Source organism: Cynoglossus semilaevis, chromosome 19, assembly GCF_000523025.1.
Source record: "Cynoglossus semilaevis isolate Cse_v1.0 chromosome 19, Cse_v1.0, whole genome shotgun sequence".
NCBI lineage: Eukaryota > Metazoa > Chordata > Actinopteri > Pleuronectiformes > Cynoglossidae > Cynoglossus > Cynoglossus semilaevis.
In genome coordinates this window covers 12,494,119-12,511,854 of record NC_024325.1, presented here as the reverse complement: position 1 = coordinate 12,511,854, position 17,736 = coordinate 12,494,119, and the positions used below count along the sequence as shown (strand labels likewise).

The window sequence follows — 17,736 nt, the reverse complement described above, 5'->3', positions numbered from 1 at the left end:
GTGATGTGATATTCAATATATTTAGTTGTGTCTTGGTGTTAAACACACAGTCAGGCCAGAACAGCCAAAGAACACACACTCCTGCGTACTGTCTGCAGGTCTCGTCCCTTTTTTTGTGTTGCAGCTTTATCAGAGAACAACCCCGGACATGCTCTGGGCTTGTGGCCCCGCACTTCGCTATATCTGTCTTTCCCCAAAAGCTTTCTCTTGTACTCTGGTGTTTGAATTCCATCAGTGATTCGCCTCGGGAAGACTCAGTTCACCTGAGGAGCAATTTAAACCAGTGGTAGGGCAGGTTGAGGTCAGAGCTGTCAGAGCTGTCAATGGAAATGTTTGAATGTCTTTCCTTTTTTAAAAAAGAAATCCAGTCCAAATAAAGATTTTCACTATGTACAACATTTCATAATTTAAAAGATACCCTGCAGAAACAAGGCGAGGACCTGACCCCCGTTCAAAAGTTCACGACAGGGGTCTTGTTGCCGTCTGTGTGTTTACTGTTGTTGTTACTGCCTCATCTCATCTCAACATGTATACACGAGAGAGAAAATGTACAGCGTTGGAGGTTATCAGCGTTGATGTTCAGACATCTGTTAATAAGGATTATCCTAAAAGATGCTACGTGTGAGAAAACTCGTAGCCGTTGTCTCATGACTGGATTCACGAAGCTAACCTTCCTCAGTGGACTGTACACGGTCTGAGGCCAAGAGCAGAGCTGCAGCATCTGATCTAATCAATGCAGTAATAATCTCCAGAGTCCTGTTAGCTGATTAGCATCAGCTTATGCTTCACAATTCCACCTGCCTCATACGTACTAAAGGGACAGGAACCCAGAGCATCTGTGCTGATGCTGAACTCGTGCCCGACCTTCACATCTGTGTCTTTACTCTAGATGTTTCAGATTCATTGTTGTTCAGAAACTTTCTTTTGTGTGTGCATTAAACACACAAACATAAAGAACACTACCTGCATGCAATGTTGAGAAAATAATGATAAAATAATATCCTATCACTAATGCAGTGAATGTAGTTCAGCACAGGCCTGGTGAGCGATAGCAGAGTGAAGAAATATAAAATATTTACACAGTTGTGAGGCCTGAATCCATTACTCTGTATCCACCCAAAATAAATATATAATTAGAGCTACATATAAAAATATGGGCAAGTCTTTTTCAGTGTAGATTTCCTAACATTTTTTTTTTTTCTCTCCTTTTTTTTTTTTTTTTTCACAGACAAACCCGAAGTCAAGATCATGGTGGAATTTCCTCAGGGTTTGACCAGGGAAGGAGAGAATTTGGAACTTACATGTCAGGCCAAAGGCAAACCCCAGTAAGAACTGCACACACACGCAGACACACAGTATTTTAACCAATCAAAAACACCCAGAGCGATAAAGGACACAAACCTACCTTTTCACTAATAAATATTTTATTTTTATGCACATTGACAGACCAAAGTAAATAGCATCTTATTTTTATTATATCTAACTGAAATTTCGGTACAAATCAACACAAAAACATCATCGACACAAAGTAACTACTGCCCTGCTTTTACCTATTAATAAAGGCTGTTTAAATATGATGGACAGACTTGGAAAATGATGCAGCCTGAGGGTTGTAGCTTCAGATTAGGTTCATCAAAAAAATCTTCCCTGCTTTTTCTTTTTCTGTGGCTGCTTTTTGCCCGAGGTGTACCCCAAGGCTACTTCGTAGGCCCCTTCTTGTTTTTGTTTTTGACCTGATTACAATGTAATTTCCGTTTGCAAATATTTTTCAGTAACAAAACACAGAGAGAACCTTATCCTAAACCCACATTTCTGATCACACATCCTTTCTCTGAAGCTTATTAGGGATAAAATTGTGAAATATACTGACAAATTCAAATATTATTTTGACAAATGCGCAAAAGACAAATACTGGGTCACATTTTGTATGGAATGAGAATTTAAAGTGTGACATTTTTCAACTAATAGATAAGTTTTGAAGTTTGAAATTATTCTTAAGGAGGCAACGGGAGTTGAACTAAGGGATAAAATGTCTTCTGTGCGACAGTCACACAGGGAGCGAGGGAATGAAACTGTGACTGCACGTTTGATGAACATTACTGTCAGACCTGAGGCCAAGCAGTTCCAAAGGACTATCATGCATAATCTCATAATTAAATGGTTTCTATTTTCCTTTCTCGGTCTTTCAAAGGGTGAAATTTGAAACTGGCCTGTAATTATGACATACATTAGAATTACTGTGTGATATTCAGAGCAGGTGTTTAATTATCAGTGTTTTAATGGCAGACGCTTGTACAGAGAGGGGCTTTAATGATAGAGCACTGAGTTCTAATAGCATGTAGGTGCAAATTTAGCAGAATGACGCTTGAATAAGCATTAATACAGTGATCTTTTTCCCAGTGACGTGAGTCGCTTCCCTGAAAATATCAGGGAATTTAGCAGAAGATGTCAATAAAATAAAATGTTTCTTTTGTTTTGGCCTTTGTACTGAAGATACATTATTTTTAAAAATGTGAGAAACATTTTACACCATCTCCTGACAATTGTCTCTCCTTAGGCTTTTACTCATGTGTGAACAGAGGGGGTGGTGTCGTTAAGTGACATGCCTCCATAAAATGGGATGTAATGGGGTGCAAATGGAGCTGGTGAATAAGCATAGGTGTGAGAGCTTTCAGGCAGGAGACAAAATGCCAAGCCATTCAAACACCAGTGAGTTTGCTGTTGTCGACATCACTCACACTAATATGTTGACAAAGCTGTGCAAATTTGAGCACAACAAAGATGTCATTAGGAGAGGCTTCAGTTATGAATAATAAATTGGAAATACAACAGGAACAAACTAACCAAAGTGAAGCTTTTCCACCCTCCTGAAGAGCAAAGTCCATGTGTTCCAATACAATCATTGTGGTTGGCCGAACAGGTTGTTACGTCAGACACATCTTATGAAACATTAATCAGAGTTTTTAATGGCAATAGCTGGGATTGGATAAACAACTGTCAGACACATCTTATGAAACATTAATCTGAGTTTTTAATGGCAATAGTTGGGATTGGATAAACAGCTTTGGCTCAGTGGCACCCCCATCTACCCCCGACACTAACCTATGTGCATTAGGTCGTAGTTGAGTTTACCAAAAAACGATTGATCTCTCATTTTTAAAGCTTGGTCATATCTCCAAGGATCAACGCTTCTCAGAAATCTTTGAAGAGATCAGGGATGAAGGGGCCGATGTCTGGAGACAGTAGGGATTTGCACTAGCTCTGACAAAATGAGGCCAAATTGTACAAAAATGTTGAAAAACACGCAACATCCAGGTCTTTTTATTGGGTTCAAATCCCAGGTCTGATCTATGCCGACAAGAAGAGGCGAGGTATTTACCAAAGTCCAAAGCCCATGCTGAAAAATAACTCCATTTTTAACTTGACCCCAACTTAAACCCAATCTAAAATCTAATCTCAAACTGTCCTCACTTTGCAGGAGGTTTTCTCATTTCAAGGTTCCAAAGCTCTGCATGATACTCTGAAGGGTAGAAGTACAAAAACATGCAAATGCACACACACACACACACACACACACAGCAGTGTATCGCGCATACTTCTAAATTTCTTCTCTACCCACCAGCCCCCCTGCAGTTTTCATATTTGGCATAGGGACAAGCATACCACCCGTATTCATTTTATAAAGATGAAAACACAATCAATACAGTGAGCCGGGAATTGGAAGTCATTTTCATTAGAGCTGTGGAGAGTTGTGCAGTCATTACCAGCAGATAGCACAGGGGGCCCCGGCTGTAGGCAGCCATTTGTATTCTAGACGCCTGCCCTTCTCCTCTCCTTGCAGCCTCATCTTACCCTTATCGTCCATCTCTGTCTAGCTGTCTCTTTGGATTCACTTTTACCTTCTCACAACATCCAGTCCACCTATAGAAACTCATTTTTGGAGGTCTCGTGGAATCTTTGGGAAAGAGCCACATGTTTCCTATTAACATTTCATTTCATCTGGATTATGCTGCTCTTACAAAGGAAACACTCCTATGCATCACTGCAGCTGAACACAGTCTGTAGGTGGTTGGCTGTGCCAGTTGAGCTTCTACTATACTGTTTTATGTTTTTTTTTTATCATTTTATTAGGCATGTCTTCCCCCTCCCCCTCGTATTTGCTTGGGTTTTATTTAGTTTTTTAGTTTTTTTTCAAATGAAGAGAAGCACGTTAAAACACCACACCACAGAATGGTGAGTAAAACACAAAGTAAGGGCGAACATCAGCGCACGCTCAGGGGAAATAACAGTAGCTGGCAGTAGCCATTGGAAGTTGCAGCCGCAAAATAGAAGTGTTTTGTCTTCTTCTTCTTCCTCCCCCTCTGTGGCTCTCTGGTGGAACTCATTGTCATAAAAATGGAATCTGTCGCCCCCCTCCATAAACCCTCAGTCAAAGCGCAGAGAGGAACAAATACATGGCACCCTGATGGTGCCTTCCTACACAGCAACACTTAGAGCTATACAATCATGGGAAGTCTGTAATTTCATGAGAATATCACCACCTACTTATTGTTCCTCAAAAAAAAAAAGAAAAAAAATGCCATGTCTTTTTTTCATTACAACCATTTGATGAGCTCTTTGTACTCGTAAGAAACTGGACCCTTAAAAAGATGAGCAATGTCTAAAAGAACAAAACTCAATTTTGAATTCAAACAATGATAATATGAAGTATGGTCCTGAGTTAATAGACTTGTTCAAAGTAGAAAATCAGTGGAGGTCATTTTTAGCATTGCTTAACTGATTTCTGATTTATTTTTCCTTTCCTTGTCAGTAAAAGAAAACTAAATTCTGGGTTTTGGTCCTACGGTTAGCATGCTAGCAACACAATCTTCTTATGACACTGAGCCATTAAATCAACCATCCATCTTTTGTCTTATATTTTGGATGTCTCATTTCCTTAGCCTGATATCTTAGCACTTTATCTTCTCCTCTAGGCCACAGCGAGTGAACTGGGTGAAGGTGGACGATGACGTGCCACCTCATGCTGTCATCACCGGCGGTGATCTTTACATTGAAAATCTAAACAAGTCCTACAATGGTACCTACCGCTGTGTGGCATCCAATTCAGTGGGAGAGTCTTACGATGACTACATCCTCTATGTCTATGGTAAGTTTGGAACATTTTGTTTTCTTTAGCAATTGTTTTTTAAACTCCTTCTATTTTTTCCTTACATATACAAATAAACAATGGTAATGAAAGATTTCTTTTTCGAAATCACACTGAATAAATATTTGAAACCAGTGTGAAAACCATGAAGGGACATTGTACATTGGCTAAAAGTGTACATTTAGCCTGTTTTGTGGATTCACGTTTTTGTATCAACACAGGATAATAAATGAAATCACTTGGGAAATTAAGTTAGCTGAAGTATCTAAATTACTTGTATGTATGAATGTGAGAGTAAATGGTTGTCTGTCACTAAACACGTGAACTGTAATCGACCAGTGAGCTGTTGATATAGTTTACTGCTGCCTCTGGTTCTTTGTGATCCTCTTTATGGACCCCAGAGGAGAAGCAGCATACATTAAGGATAAATGTATTCATTTACACATTCTAATTTTATTTCATGTTGATGTTGTTAACCTGAATTTATTTAAATTACATAACCACCTCAAAGGGGTTTCCAATCAACACAACATACATTTTCTAATCTGAGCTCATTCTGCAGGTTTTCTCATTATCTCTCACTTTACTCTATTTAAATTAATTTGATTTAAAGTCATAGCACAATGTACAGCAAAAAGACCGTCTGCAAAGCAACGGAAAGACAATAATATGAATCTGACCAAGAGAGTTTGACTAAGGTGAGCGTTTGAAGTGGTTTGCATCATGGATTTATGCCAAAAAAAAAGTTCTGATAGAAGAGTGAGAACTAATGAGTAAAGAGCAGCAGAAAAGTATATTTAGGGTGGTGCAGGAGATAAGGTGTGACGTGAAATGGTCTACTGTGTTGACCCCCAAAGGAGCAGCTAAAATAGCAAGCACAAAGGCCAGACAGAGGCTAGTGATAAAATAAAACAAAGATATGTTTTTGTGGACGGCTACTGGTACTATTTGTGACTCCCTTCTCCAGCAATTGCTTTGAGAGAACCAAAACCATCTTGGTCAACAGAGTAGTTGTCTTCAAGACCTACTTTTAATGTTGACCTAGTTGACCTGGTATCTACCCCCCCATCGATTTGAACCAGCCCCCATCACACTAACACTATGCAATTCTTGAAACCTTTGTAAACATTTCCTGGATAAGCTTTTCTGATGTTTGAACCAGTTACACCATTTTCTTCTCCTCACCCTTCCCCCCAGAGCAGGGCATTAGCTCCTAATGTGCTCGTTTTCCCCGTGATCCAAAATGACTTTACTACCACTTTTCTGCAGCCCCCGAACCCAAGGAGAAATTAGCCGCGTGAACTGAGTACTTTTTTATGTAGGTTGGGAGTCAGGGATTCTCAATGCCGAACGGACACCAGCTGAATGGATGTTATTTACAGCAGACAGAGCTGATGTGTTAATGATGAGCGCAATAAAACACTCATCTGGGCTATTGCAGATCACAAAACAGCTTAGTGCCACCTGCTATATTAAAGCTGTTAGTTTAAACCGACAGTGCTGTGTCTGGGTCCGCATTATACTCCGTTTTCTTTATTTAATTTTTTTTTTTTCAACCTGACAAGCAGTACCAGGGATAAGAGGAATCGTTTACAGATATACTGCTTTAAGTTTCAGTCTAAGGCGATGTAGCGAGCCACATGTTGTATATCAACACTCCTTACTCTCACTGGACTTTTCTTCTAGCCGTTCCACAGTCTCATTAGTTACAGTCGAGGAATACTTGCAAGACACATTCTGATTAATATGTATTGACTGTATGAAGTCTGATCCCGTGTCTGATCCTTTGTTAATTTTAAACCATTGTGCTCTGTGTAAAGCCATCCATCAAAAACTCTCCGTTGAGATATTTTGCAGGCGCGCTGATCCTCTAAAGTACTGCTGACAGCTGCAATTGTACCTCTGTGTTTCCAACGAGCCGGAGTTGAAGATAAGCTGTCTAAATCCTGTCCAAACCTAACTGTCACAGAACGTCCAACGCTGTCAACGTCTCTCAAAAGGCATTACACACACTGCACAGAGTAAGACCAAGACAAAACACATAAAACAATTTAATACTAGCACATTTTCTCTGTTTTTTTGTTTTGTTTATCTGTTTCATCCTTAAAACACCAATTAAACAGAAACACCAGTGGTTCTTCTAACGGCTGTACCATTAAAATGAGACACAATCTGATTAAACATGAATACATGTACGTCATGACACTTAAGATCCAAGATTCCACTTAAGTGGAATCGGAAATTAAGTGGAAAATATTTGACACGTTGACACCAAGCTGTAAGGTCAAAGGTTATATTCAACTGACCATTTGAAATGATATGTTAAAGTAAGTATCAAGGTCAAAGGTTATATTCAACTGACCAATGATATGTTAAAGTAAGTATAATGATAGTGTCCCATCACCCGGTCTTAAATTGGTACCGGGCACTAGGTGATTTGCTATTGTGTTGGAGGAAGAATTAATTACATATTATTTTCATTTCACTGATTTGAATTGGAAACTTGTCTAAAGATCACAGACCTGAGAACAAATGCTTCGTTCTCAGTCTTTCTGCATGTTCAACTAGTGTTTATGGGAGATTTCTCCAGGTTCCCTGCTTTCCTCCCACAGTCCAGAGGTCATAGGTCATTTGGACACTCTAGTTGACCAGAGGTACGATTGTTGTCTCCATATTTGTTCCTGCAAATTGACTAGTGAACTGTCCAAGGTCCACTCCTTCCTCCGTTAGCTGCTGTTGTTGCCAGCAAACTAAAAAAATATTATAGTATCGCTGTCAAAGATAAGCAGAAAAAAAGATTAAAAATAAACAGCTTTGGAGAGCTTAATCAAAGAAGGGACACGGCCTGCATCACTAACTTAAAAAGAAAAGCTAAACAGAAGCTGCTCAAAAAGTCTTTCTTAAAGTAGGCAATAATTATGAGTTGTAATTTCCACCTGTCAAACTCATTCTGCGTGATATGTGACTTTCAGCATAACTGCGCATCATATTTTTTGCACAAGTCCAGTCTTTTACCCAAATCTGCCCCATGATGCACCTCAGCTCTAAAGACACCAGAGATATTTTCTGAAATCCATCTTACTTCTCAAAGTTGGTCGATCCGTGGAGAAAAGTTTTCCCATGTGAAACCAGCAGTAACCGTCAGATCCCTGCGCCCAGGTCTCAACACCGCAGGTCCTCAGATCCCTGCGCCCAGGTCTCAACACTGCAGGTCCGTCATGTGGCTGCATGTGTTCGTCTGTCATCTGCCCCCTCACACACTCCCCGTGGTGAGAGAGCCACAAACATAAACACACTAAAAGCCTTGCAAGCAAAACAAAAGAACACAAATATTAAATAAAACCCAGCCGCCATTAAACAGTGGAGGACCTCCATCCTTTTAGAGCCATTCTTTTGATGACTTTGATGTGCCTGTGGTCCCACCGACACATTACTAATCTCCCCTGTAATTCAGCAGCAGACCATCGCCCTGCTAATGGGAACATGGGTTGTTTTGGCCGAGCTGGTCAGCAGACCCCTCTGATCCACGCACTAGCTTCTGTTTCTGTGTGATCTCAGCACCTCACATGGACATAACGCTTTATATCATTTTCTAATGTGACACAAGGGGGCGTAAATCTTCCAAATTGGATTTTGATTGGACTTAAAACCACAACAGTCCTGACAGCAGAGCGGTGGTCGACCTCCAGCTGAACTCTGCTGAGGTTCATTTAAAACACAAATGATGAGAGTTTATATAATCATGTTATCAACAGTTAACAGATATTTACATCTTCATGTCAGGGCGGGGTTTGGTGTTGGAGGAATACTACAAAAATATATTTGCATTTTTTTCAATATAAATAATGTGAGATTTAACTTCACCCCAAAATAAATAATTCTCTCAGGGAATTTGTTTTTCAGTTTTCAGTCCAAAAAAAACTGTCAAAATTATAGTTTGTTTAAAATCAGTTCTCTTCTGTTTGTTTTTAAATCTGACAATTGTCAAAACAATTTTTCCTTCTCTTGTTTTCTTATTGATATATTACATTGTTTTCTGATTTAACATGTTTTGCATGAAAGAATAAATTGAGGCTTTGTTTTTATCGCTTAATCAATAATAATTATAATAATAAAAAACAATGGTTCTGTTCTGTTTTTTAGATGGCCTGTAAAATAAATACTCTAAGAATGGAATCACCCAAGGTGTTTGGAGTAAACAAAAAAAATATTTCTTTAATTAAGGATAATAATTTTTTGATTAACTACTACAATTTTGGTTTATAATAACAAAAATAACTATTTAAATAATATTACTAATTAAAGAAAGTTAAAAAATTATGCAGATTACTAAATTAGACAATTCTTTTGATTTTTATGCCTTAAAAAAAATCATTTCACCAACAAAATCATTTCCAATGTAAATATTCTCACCCTTGCATTGCTAATAAGTAGTATAAATATCCATAACAATTCATTTTAAGCAACGTCTTGTAAATTATATAATAATTCGTGTTTTTTTGTTATTATTTTGGGAACTTAGTCTAATAAAATAATTCCCTAGGTCTTACAGGCAGAAACTACAAAACCTGTAACCACACTGAGCTGCTATTACTGTGACTTATTACTTAACTTTAGATGAAAAAATCTCCAGACTGGACATTAAAACTGTAACGTAACAATAGAGTCAACCCTGAGCTCTACAGCCACAAGAAATGCCGTCTGTTCCTTCTCTAATACATGTGATTTCTACTATTGTGACCCAAAGTGATGGAGAACACCACCAGCGCCGGCTGACACTAACAATGTTAAGAAAAAACAAAAACAAAATAAAAAACAACAACACAATGCTCGGAGGAAACTCTCAGCGCTGCTCTTACTTTCACAGTGGAAGAAAAACACCACCATCAGGGTTTTCCCTCTCACACTCGAGTGAGACTCAGCGCCAAGGGGTTTTAAGTTGTTTCCAGGCTGACGTTTACCCAATAACCGAGTTCTCCTGCTTCACCAGCACAGAGTTTTATTGCACAGTAGCAAAAATGTTTAGTGACCCACCGTCGGTCACGGTCGACTTTCTACCTGCTTTACACTTTTACCAGTTTTCAGGAAATGTGAGGAAAGTGTTGTGGGGGGGGGGGGGTGGGGGGGGGGGGGGGGGGGGGGGTGGCATCACTTTGCAAAGATAAGGTTTTAGATGTTATTTTTGTGTTCTGAAACGACTTGGTTTAACTGATGTCATACCATGAACACTAAATTTGTACATCATTAAATACATAATATTGTATTTTTTCAAAATGTCAGACGGCACGTCTCTAATCAGAACCAATTTAAGGAATGTTACAACCAGAAATCAGCAGAAATCAAGAAATATAAAACAACTGAACCCATCTGTAGGTATTTAGGTAAAAACAAACATTGTTTATAAATATTTTATTAAGAAATCTTAAATAGGAAAATAACTAAATAAAATTTAGTGAAGAGAAGCTAAATGCTAAGCAATTGTCACCACAAATTAGCTAGAACTCCATGTCAATAACAGAAAACTAAATGTTACACAGCAAAACAATAACCATGCGCTTTCTAATATATTGTTAAAGTTAAAGTATCTGATTATTTTTAGCAGAAAATATGGTTTAAAAAATGCAATTGATTATGTTTTGAGTTGGAGTCAAACCTAGAAGTCACTGGGTGGGGGAGGAGTCTGACCCTGGAACGCATTCACACTAACATTCACACCTATGGTCAAATTAGTGTGAACAATCAATCTAATCCTGTTTTAACCCAGAAGACAGACTGATGACCTGGGATCACACCAGATTACCCTATTGATGTAAGGCAAGATCTGTAACCACTTCATCCACTGTGCTGCCCTTTAACCTCAGGTCCAGCCTAAATAATCCCTGTGGTTATCGTGACTGTTATCATAATCCAATCAAACTGGATGGTGAATCTCCTTCAGATTATGACACCAACCATCATCAGCACCTCAAACCATTAATAACCAAATGATTTTAAAAAGATTCTTGGGTTCATTCCCAAAATGTAAATTTCACCCCCGGTGTGAGAACAGCAGTGGCTCACACTTGACTGGGAGTAATCTCAGAATGACTATCTTATTTCCTTTTCTCTCATGTGCCCAAAAATGCAAAACAGTGTTCTGTTAGACAGGCAGAAGTTTAAAAGGTAATTTATTACAAACATGAAAAGAGACTCGGATGAAGGAGCTTGGGCCGGGACGACCGGGCAGATTGGCAGGCTGGTAATGGGTTCGATGAAGCGAAGCGTGAGAGTCTGAGAGACTGGCAGAGTCGGGCTGGGAATGGCAGATGTGGCGGAGCAAGACGGGCAGACAGGAGCTGAATCCAAACGGGTTGCAGACGAAGCCTGAGCGGCAGCGTTGGCTCTGGCGGCGGGGTTTAGCATCTGCTGAGGCTCTGGAAAACAGAGGATGAAGCATCACAGTGGGAGCGGACACCGTGGTGTTGAAAACCAACTGCAGCAAATACACGTTTGTTGGGTGATTTGCTGTTAATGTTACTCTGAGACGAGAGCATCGATGTGTTTGTGAACGTTTTCTCAGCGTAACGTTTTCGGTGAAAGTGGACGATGTTGTCATGATGTCGGTGAATGTACAACAGAATTTCACTTTTAGATTTTTTTAAACTGTGTAAAACAAATGGTGTCCGCTCAATTACTTGCACAGTGGTCTGGTTTCACTTGAGGTTCTGAGTTTCATAAATGGTAAATCCAAACTCCAGACTTGGTTCAGTTGATCGTGGTAAGAGGATCAGACGTGTTGTCATCAGAGGATTGACACTAGATGTCAGTACAATGGAATCTGACCCCTGCTGTTGGCTTTTGGTCGTTTGTTGAGATGGTAGGGGCAACAGTGGCCCCCAGCTCCTTGAGTTTGAGACCCGCAGGTTAAATGCAGAGGACATGTGTTTTTTCTAAGTTGCGGTGGAATTCTCAGGTCCAGATTAAGCAAGTCTTCTTCATCTCCTTTGGCAGTTTTTCTGGAATCGAGATGCTCTGTTTCCTCTTTCTCAGAATTCTTCCCTGTCCATTTGTCTCAGAAACACTGGCGTATAAACCTGATGGGTAAACAAGAGGTAGTCAGGTGAGTCAGAGGTAGGAAAAAAAGTCACTTTCTGCCCGTCACATTTGAAAGTCAATGAGCTCCACGGTTCTTTGACGCATCGCATGGACCATCCACAGGAAGAGGCAGCGGTGGAGCTTTACAATTAGACACTATCGCTCAATCTTTCTCTTAATCCTTTTTTTTTCCCCCCCCAATTCAAACGTTAAGTTTTAATGAGTTGTTGACACTCCTGATCCCAAACATCTGCTGGACCCTCGCTGTTCATGATGGGATAAAACCAATTAGACAGCACCACCCCTGAGCTGGAGATCTGTTGGCTCTCAAGCATGTGTGAAACTCATCAGCTCAGGCTTTGTCTGCCAACCTACTTCCCAACGGATCATGCACTTCTCCGCCTTTGTCTCCGCGTTTCTCTGCGCAGCCTTTTGTAATAGTCACGGTTGCTCTTATAAAAGAGGCAATAGAAGGTGGATCAGCTCCTTGTATCCGCGTGTCTACTGTACGTCAGCGCAGTTTGACTGCGGAGTCTCGTCACCTGAAGGCCGCGATTTGCATTTTTTAAAATTTGCTGCAGGCGAGAGTTCTGTTACTTGATTTGCTTTTTCTTCAAGTGCAGAAACGGGATGATTTTTCAAGAACTAACAACTGCTTTTGGAACTAACGATGAACATCTCACGCCCTCGGGGAAGATTTCTTTTAAATGATAAACAAGCAGTCTACCCTGAAGGGAGATTTTATACACAGAAAGATGACTGTAATTATCTTTTTAATGTAACTCTGACACCTACGCTTGTTCTTACTTCACTGTTTGATGCATCCAGGCCCTGTGTGCTACTCTGAGACAGAATAAATCCATATTCTCAGAACAATACTTTTCTATGCTGAAACTTTATTATCATCCATGTTTTTTCTTATTATTTGAGCTCTAAAAGCATTTTTTATTACCGGTTAACTAATATTTAATTATATATATATAGGCATTTTGGGCATAGGTTTTGAATTTTATTTTGATCAGTTTCCTCCAAGAAATTTTGGGTCCAATCAATATTTAAATTTTAAATTTAAAAAGTATATACTGCTACTATGTAGCACTACAGAGGGTTAGCGTTTTTCTTAGCTAAAATGGCTAAATACATGCAGAAAGGTCACATTTGTCTTGTAGCTTTCACCTTTGGTCTGTAGCTTTGACCTTTTGAACTTTCATCATTGTCTCCTAGATGATTTATCACAGCAACCTGTTATTTTATCAGTGCGTTCTTTAAGCCTATCAATATTTGATCGATTAGAAACAGTTCAGCCAGGAGATGGCAGTGAATTAAATATACAATGAGTAAAGCTGCGCATGGTGTCACGTTAGCAAATACCAACAACTCTAAGGTGGTTGCTGCAGTTTCAGCAACAGTGCCCTCTGCAGGAAATAAGTGTGTCACAGATTTTTTCCTCTCAGACTTTTTGCCACCGGTGAAACCAGCGTCTCTGCTGCATCCTTGAATTCCACATTTCCTTTCCTCGTCTTCTTATAACACCTTATTTCATTAAGGTGCAGACCCCCCACTCCTCCCCTCCTTATGGACAGCCAGAAATTACTTGTTTTTTTCAGCATCTTTTAATAACCCCAACAAGGTTTTTTTTTTTCAGGCCTTTCACAGGCAATCAGAGCGGCATGGGAGGCTTCGAACCAAGCTGCGTTGCCAGCGGCTTCATATCAGTGTAGCCCTGCCACTTCAACAGGGAAAATGTCACTTTTGATATCTCCCTGTGGTCACTGTCAGAGTGGGGGGTCTAACCAGACTAATGAAGTTAAAGGGGAAAAGCTGTGGGAAGAAAAATGGACACAGCTTGATGCTTTGTGTTTAGTTTATTTTTATTTCCCCGCCACCACACTGGCGGCGGCCATGGCTGCAGGCATTTTGTTTTCAAGTCTGTCCGTCCACTCGACCGTCCAATATGAGAAATACCAGCAGGGCCTTGGGGCGCCGGGGGGGGGGGTCTTCAAATTTGGTGCAAATATTCATTTTTACATAAGTTTGTTTGAATTATAAAATGTGACTGTTGCTAACTGTGAATATTGAAAGTCGTTAAAAGTTTTATTATGAATCAATGGCTGAAGATAATAATTATATGAGAACCTGACAACAGATCTGTCATGTATACATTTCAAATAAAATAATCTAGAATTTTCAGGAAATAAGAAAGAGCTGAACATTAACCACAGGTCTGTCAAAGTCACTTTTATCAGTAATAGGTTGGTAACAAGTACTGTTTAGACTCAGTTCCTGAGTTACATGTTAAAAAAATACTGTTGAGGGGACACTTGAGTTGTTAGGTCCCACTGAGTGGGAGGGTATCCTAAGGTTTAAGATTTATTTTGCAGTCAGGGTAAGAATCAGAGATTAAGGAAAAGCAAGTGTTCAGATTAGGCACATATTTGTTAAAGCTCAAGTGGGGGTGGGGAAGAGGGGGGGGGTGCACGCTAGGGAATATCTAGGTGTAGTGCTGTCGAAACCCAAACACCACTTTGTGTCTTACAGTTTTTACATGTTCAATATTTCTTTTCATTCATCATGGAAACAGTTTTTGGAATAAAAAGTGTCGTTGTTTTATTCATAAAACATTTCATTAAGGAGGGAGGGAGCGGGGGTGGGAGGGGGTTGAATGGATGGTGTAGAGTCTTTGTATCCAGTGAATTCTATTTCCATCCCCAGAGTGTCGTCTGTCTGCTGCCATTTGTCCTGCCATTGCCTTTGAATGCATGCATCACATTTTTGCTTTTTTTCGTTGCCTGCATCCAACCCTGTGCCGTTCTCCTCGGAGATATTAGGAATGCGCAGGCACGCTTGTTTGTCAAGATGGCTCACTGCATAACAATGACAGCATAAGTACAACACTAGCGCCTGTGTTACTCATTAGACACTTAATCACTCCTAACAACCATGTGCCTGCTAGCATTGTTAAGTATCTCATGTCACGGTGTGAAGCCTGCGAACAGACATTAAAGCAGAGAGTTTCCAGGCAACATCTTTGATCAACATGAGGCAGGATGATGTGTTGAGGTGTCATCGCTGTGTGTACTGTATTTAATGCACTGCCGATCCAACTAATTCATCAAAAAGTCGGTAGTGGACCTTTAGCTCACACACACACACGCACACACGCACAGTCACACGTGATGACACAGAAGGCGCCGCTGGTCATGCATCAAACGGCGATAGCATCTCGTCACACTGACTTTACTTTATCTTCATGGCTTTTCTTTTTTTGACTCATTTGTTTCACCCGGCTTTGTGTTTGTCGTGTATTTGTCCTTTTCATCCAGATGCTCCCACCACCACCACCCTTAAACCCACTACAGCCACCACCACCACCACCACCATCATCACCACCACTATCTCCTACCCTGAAGGAAACCAAGGTACAGTACCACCCTCACACGGCCTCTTTATCTTATTTCTGTGTGTGTGTGTGTGTGTGTGTGTGTGTGTGTGTGTTAATGCTTGTGTGCTCACCTCACCTAATAAACCCATACATCTTCATTGTCATGTGATGATGGCTTTTCTCACCTAAACCAGTGAAAGGTCATCCAGTTCATCAGGTCCCATCATTTAAAGACTATGGCAGTTAAAGCTGCTACTGTTGAAGTACTTCCTGTACTGCCAAGGTGTAAATACTACATGTACATCTCAAGGCTCTCACATGGTTTCCTCATCTGCATGTTTCAAAGGAATGCGTTGTGTAAATTCCAGCATGGGGCGCTGTTTGTTCTCTGCAGCCCAGCATGTATGTGGGTTCCTGGTTTGCCTAACATGCTAAGTGCTAAATGCAGCCAATTGTTTTTTGCCCTGTTGTCAGTGTGATGTGCTTTGTTTAAGCCGAGCTATCTTTTTATTTTCCATCTTTTGGCCTCTGTCTTTCTTTATCCAATGTGATGGACAAAGACGCTCCTTCTCTTTCTTGTCCTTCTTCTTCATTTTTATTTATTTATTTATTTATTGGGTTGTTTTGCACTTAACTAGTCTTCTCACCAAATATGTATTTATTCGACTTCATGCCCATTTCAGATTTACAGCCCATGTCTTCAACACAAAGTCCTGACACTGATACAAAATGTATTATTTATTCCAAAAGTGAATTTTTCAATACTTTCACTGAACACACCATGCTCCACATTTTCAAATAAAAAGCATAAATGTTCCATAGCATACTGGGAAACATGGAAACCTGATACGTAAAGTAAAAATAGACAACCTCATCTCCAGGAGCCGGGAATGGTGTGTAATTAAACCGCGCTCCGCCGTGTAGCGCATTAGTCCCCTGAAGATATATATATATAAGAACATGTATACGTAGTTTTTATGTCTTCATTTCCCAACATGTTTGTTGGCGTGCGTGTGTGTGGGTGAGTGTGAACAGTTGTTGAGATGTAGAGGACAATACCTCAGCCTGTTTGGTCAAAGCAGAGAAACTGCAGATACAGGACTATAAATAAAATGAAAAATAATTTACAGCAGGCTAAACTGTAAATAACCGACCTTTTATGGAGTTTAACGTGATATTAAAGTGTGACAAAAATGTTGAAAAATGACTGTAGTTTAACAGCAAAACATATGTATAAATAAACACAAATAACATGTTAAAACAAATAAATGTCAGAATACACAAAAGTCCCACGTCTCCCAAACGCCTCTCTACACCAGCACAGGAATTGTTGACCAGACCAGATTTAAGATTCCAGCAATTGTAACAGCAAATAAAGTCGATCTGACTGGTCGGTATCCAAACTCTGTTTTAGCAAATCTGTAAAGGCATCAGACATCAAGCTAACACAGGATAAAAGAACATTAAAGACAGCTTTAAAAAAATATATTAAAAATTATAAAGCTGTTTGTGCACAGTGAGATATCACAGAAGTGACGCAGAAGCAATTTGACTTTTTCTCTTAGTCACCACAGACACAAGAGCCACCTCCTAAATAAAAGAAACATTTTCCTTTTGATTAAAAAAAGTCAATGAAGTCTGATAGGTGAGTCGTGGAGCGACGGCAGCAGCAGGGGTTAATAGCAACTGAGCGAGTGCTCTTGAAAATTAGGCCCGTTCCAAATAAACAAAATTTATCGGACTCCTCCAGCAGCACAACTGGAGGCTGCTCTGAGTGTAAATCTCTGAAGTGTGCTGATAGAAAACATCACTTTATGCGTGGACTCAGAAATCAGCCAGAGCTCCACATGCAATCAAAGCCTCTCTGACAGGCCACTCAATGGGAACAAATCTCATGAGGCCGAGGCAGAAATCCCAGGCATTGTGCTTGATTATGCCGTCTGATTGGATTAAAGAGAATACCTTTCCATGGCGGCTGATTGATAGCTCCTTTTTAGCCTCGGATGGCGTCGTCTGCACAGGCCCCGCTCTGATTATAGTCATCCCGACTGATTCGTGCCCAGATCTCTGCTGATTTTCAAAATGATCACAGTTATTTTTAATGTACCCGTTGAGAATTACGGCGCTGCTTTGG

The 17,736-nt window shown here is 40.0% G+C and overlaps 1 protein-coding gene and 1 long non-coding RNA gene across 9 annotated transcripts in view; both read left to right on the top strand.

Moving 5' to 3' along the window:
• The window catches only part of cadm1a (cell adhesion molecule 1a), a 327,808-nt gene that overhangs the window by 278,354 nt on the left and 31,718 nt on the right, over positions 1–17,736 (top strand). For 6 of the 8 annotated variants that reach the window (XR_001761612.2, XR_001761611.2, XR_001761613.2 and 3 more), the window contains 3 exons: positions 1,229–1,325; positions 4,974–5,146; positions 15,544–15,639. Coding sequence is in view for 2 of the 8 variants with exons in the window: in XM_017041665.2 (XP_016897154.1) it covers positions 1,229–1,325; positions 4,974–5,146; positions 15,544–15,639 (366 nt within the window). In the remaining 6 variants the exon portion in view is untranslated. The remainder of the gene's footprint in view (positions 1–1,228; positions 1,326–4,973; positions 5,147–15,543; positions 15,640–17,736) is intronic. The other 2 variants (XR_001761615.2, XR_001761614.2) reach the window with 1 other exon arrangement.
• On the top strand, positions 5,177–9,174 carry LOC112488598 (uncharacterized). The gene is made up of 3 exons (XR_003052832.1): positions 5,177–7,429; positions 7,486–8,305; positions 8,343–9,174. It is a non-coding gene; the product is annotated as an uncharacterized LOC112488598 (long non-coding RNA).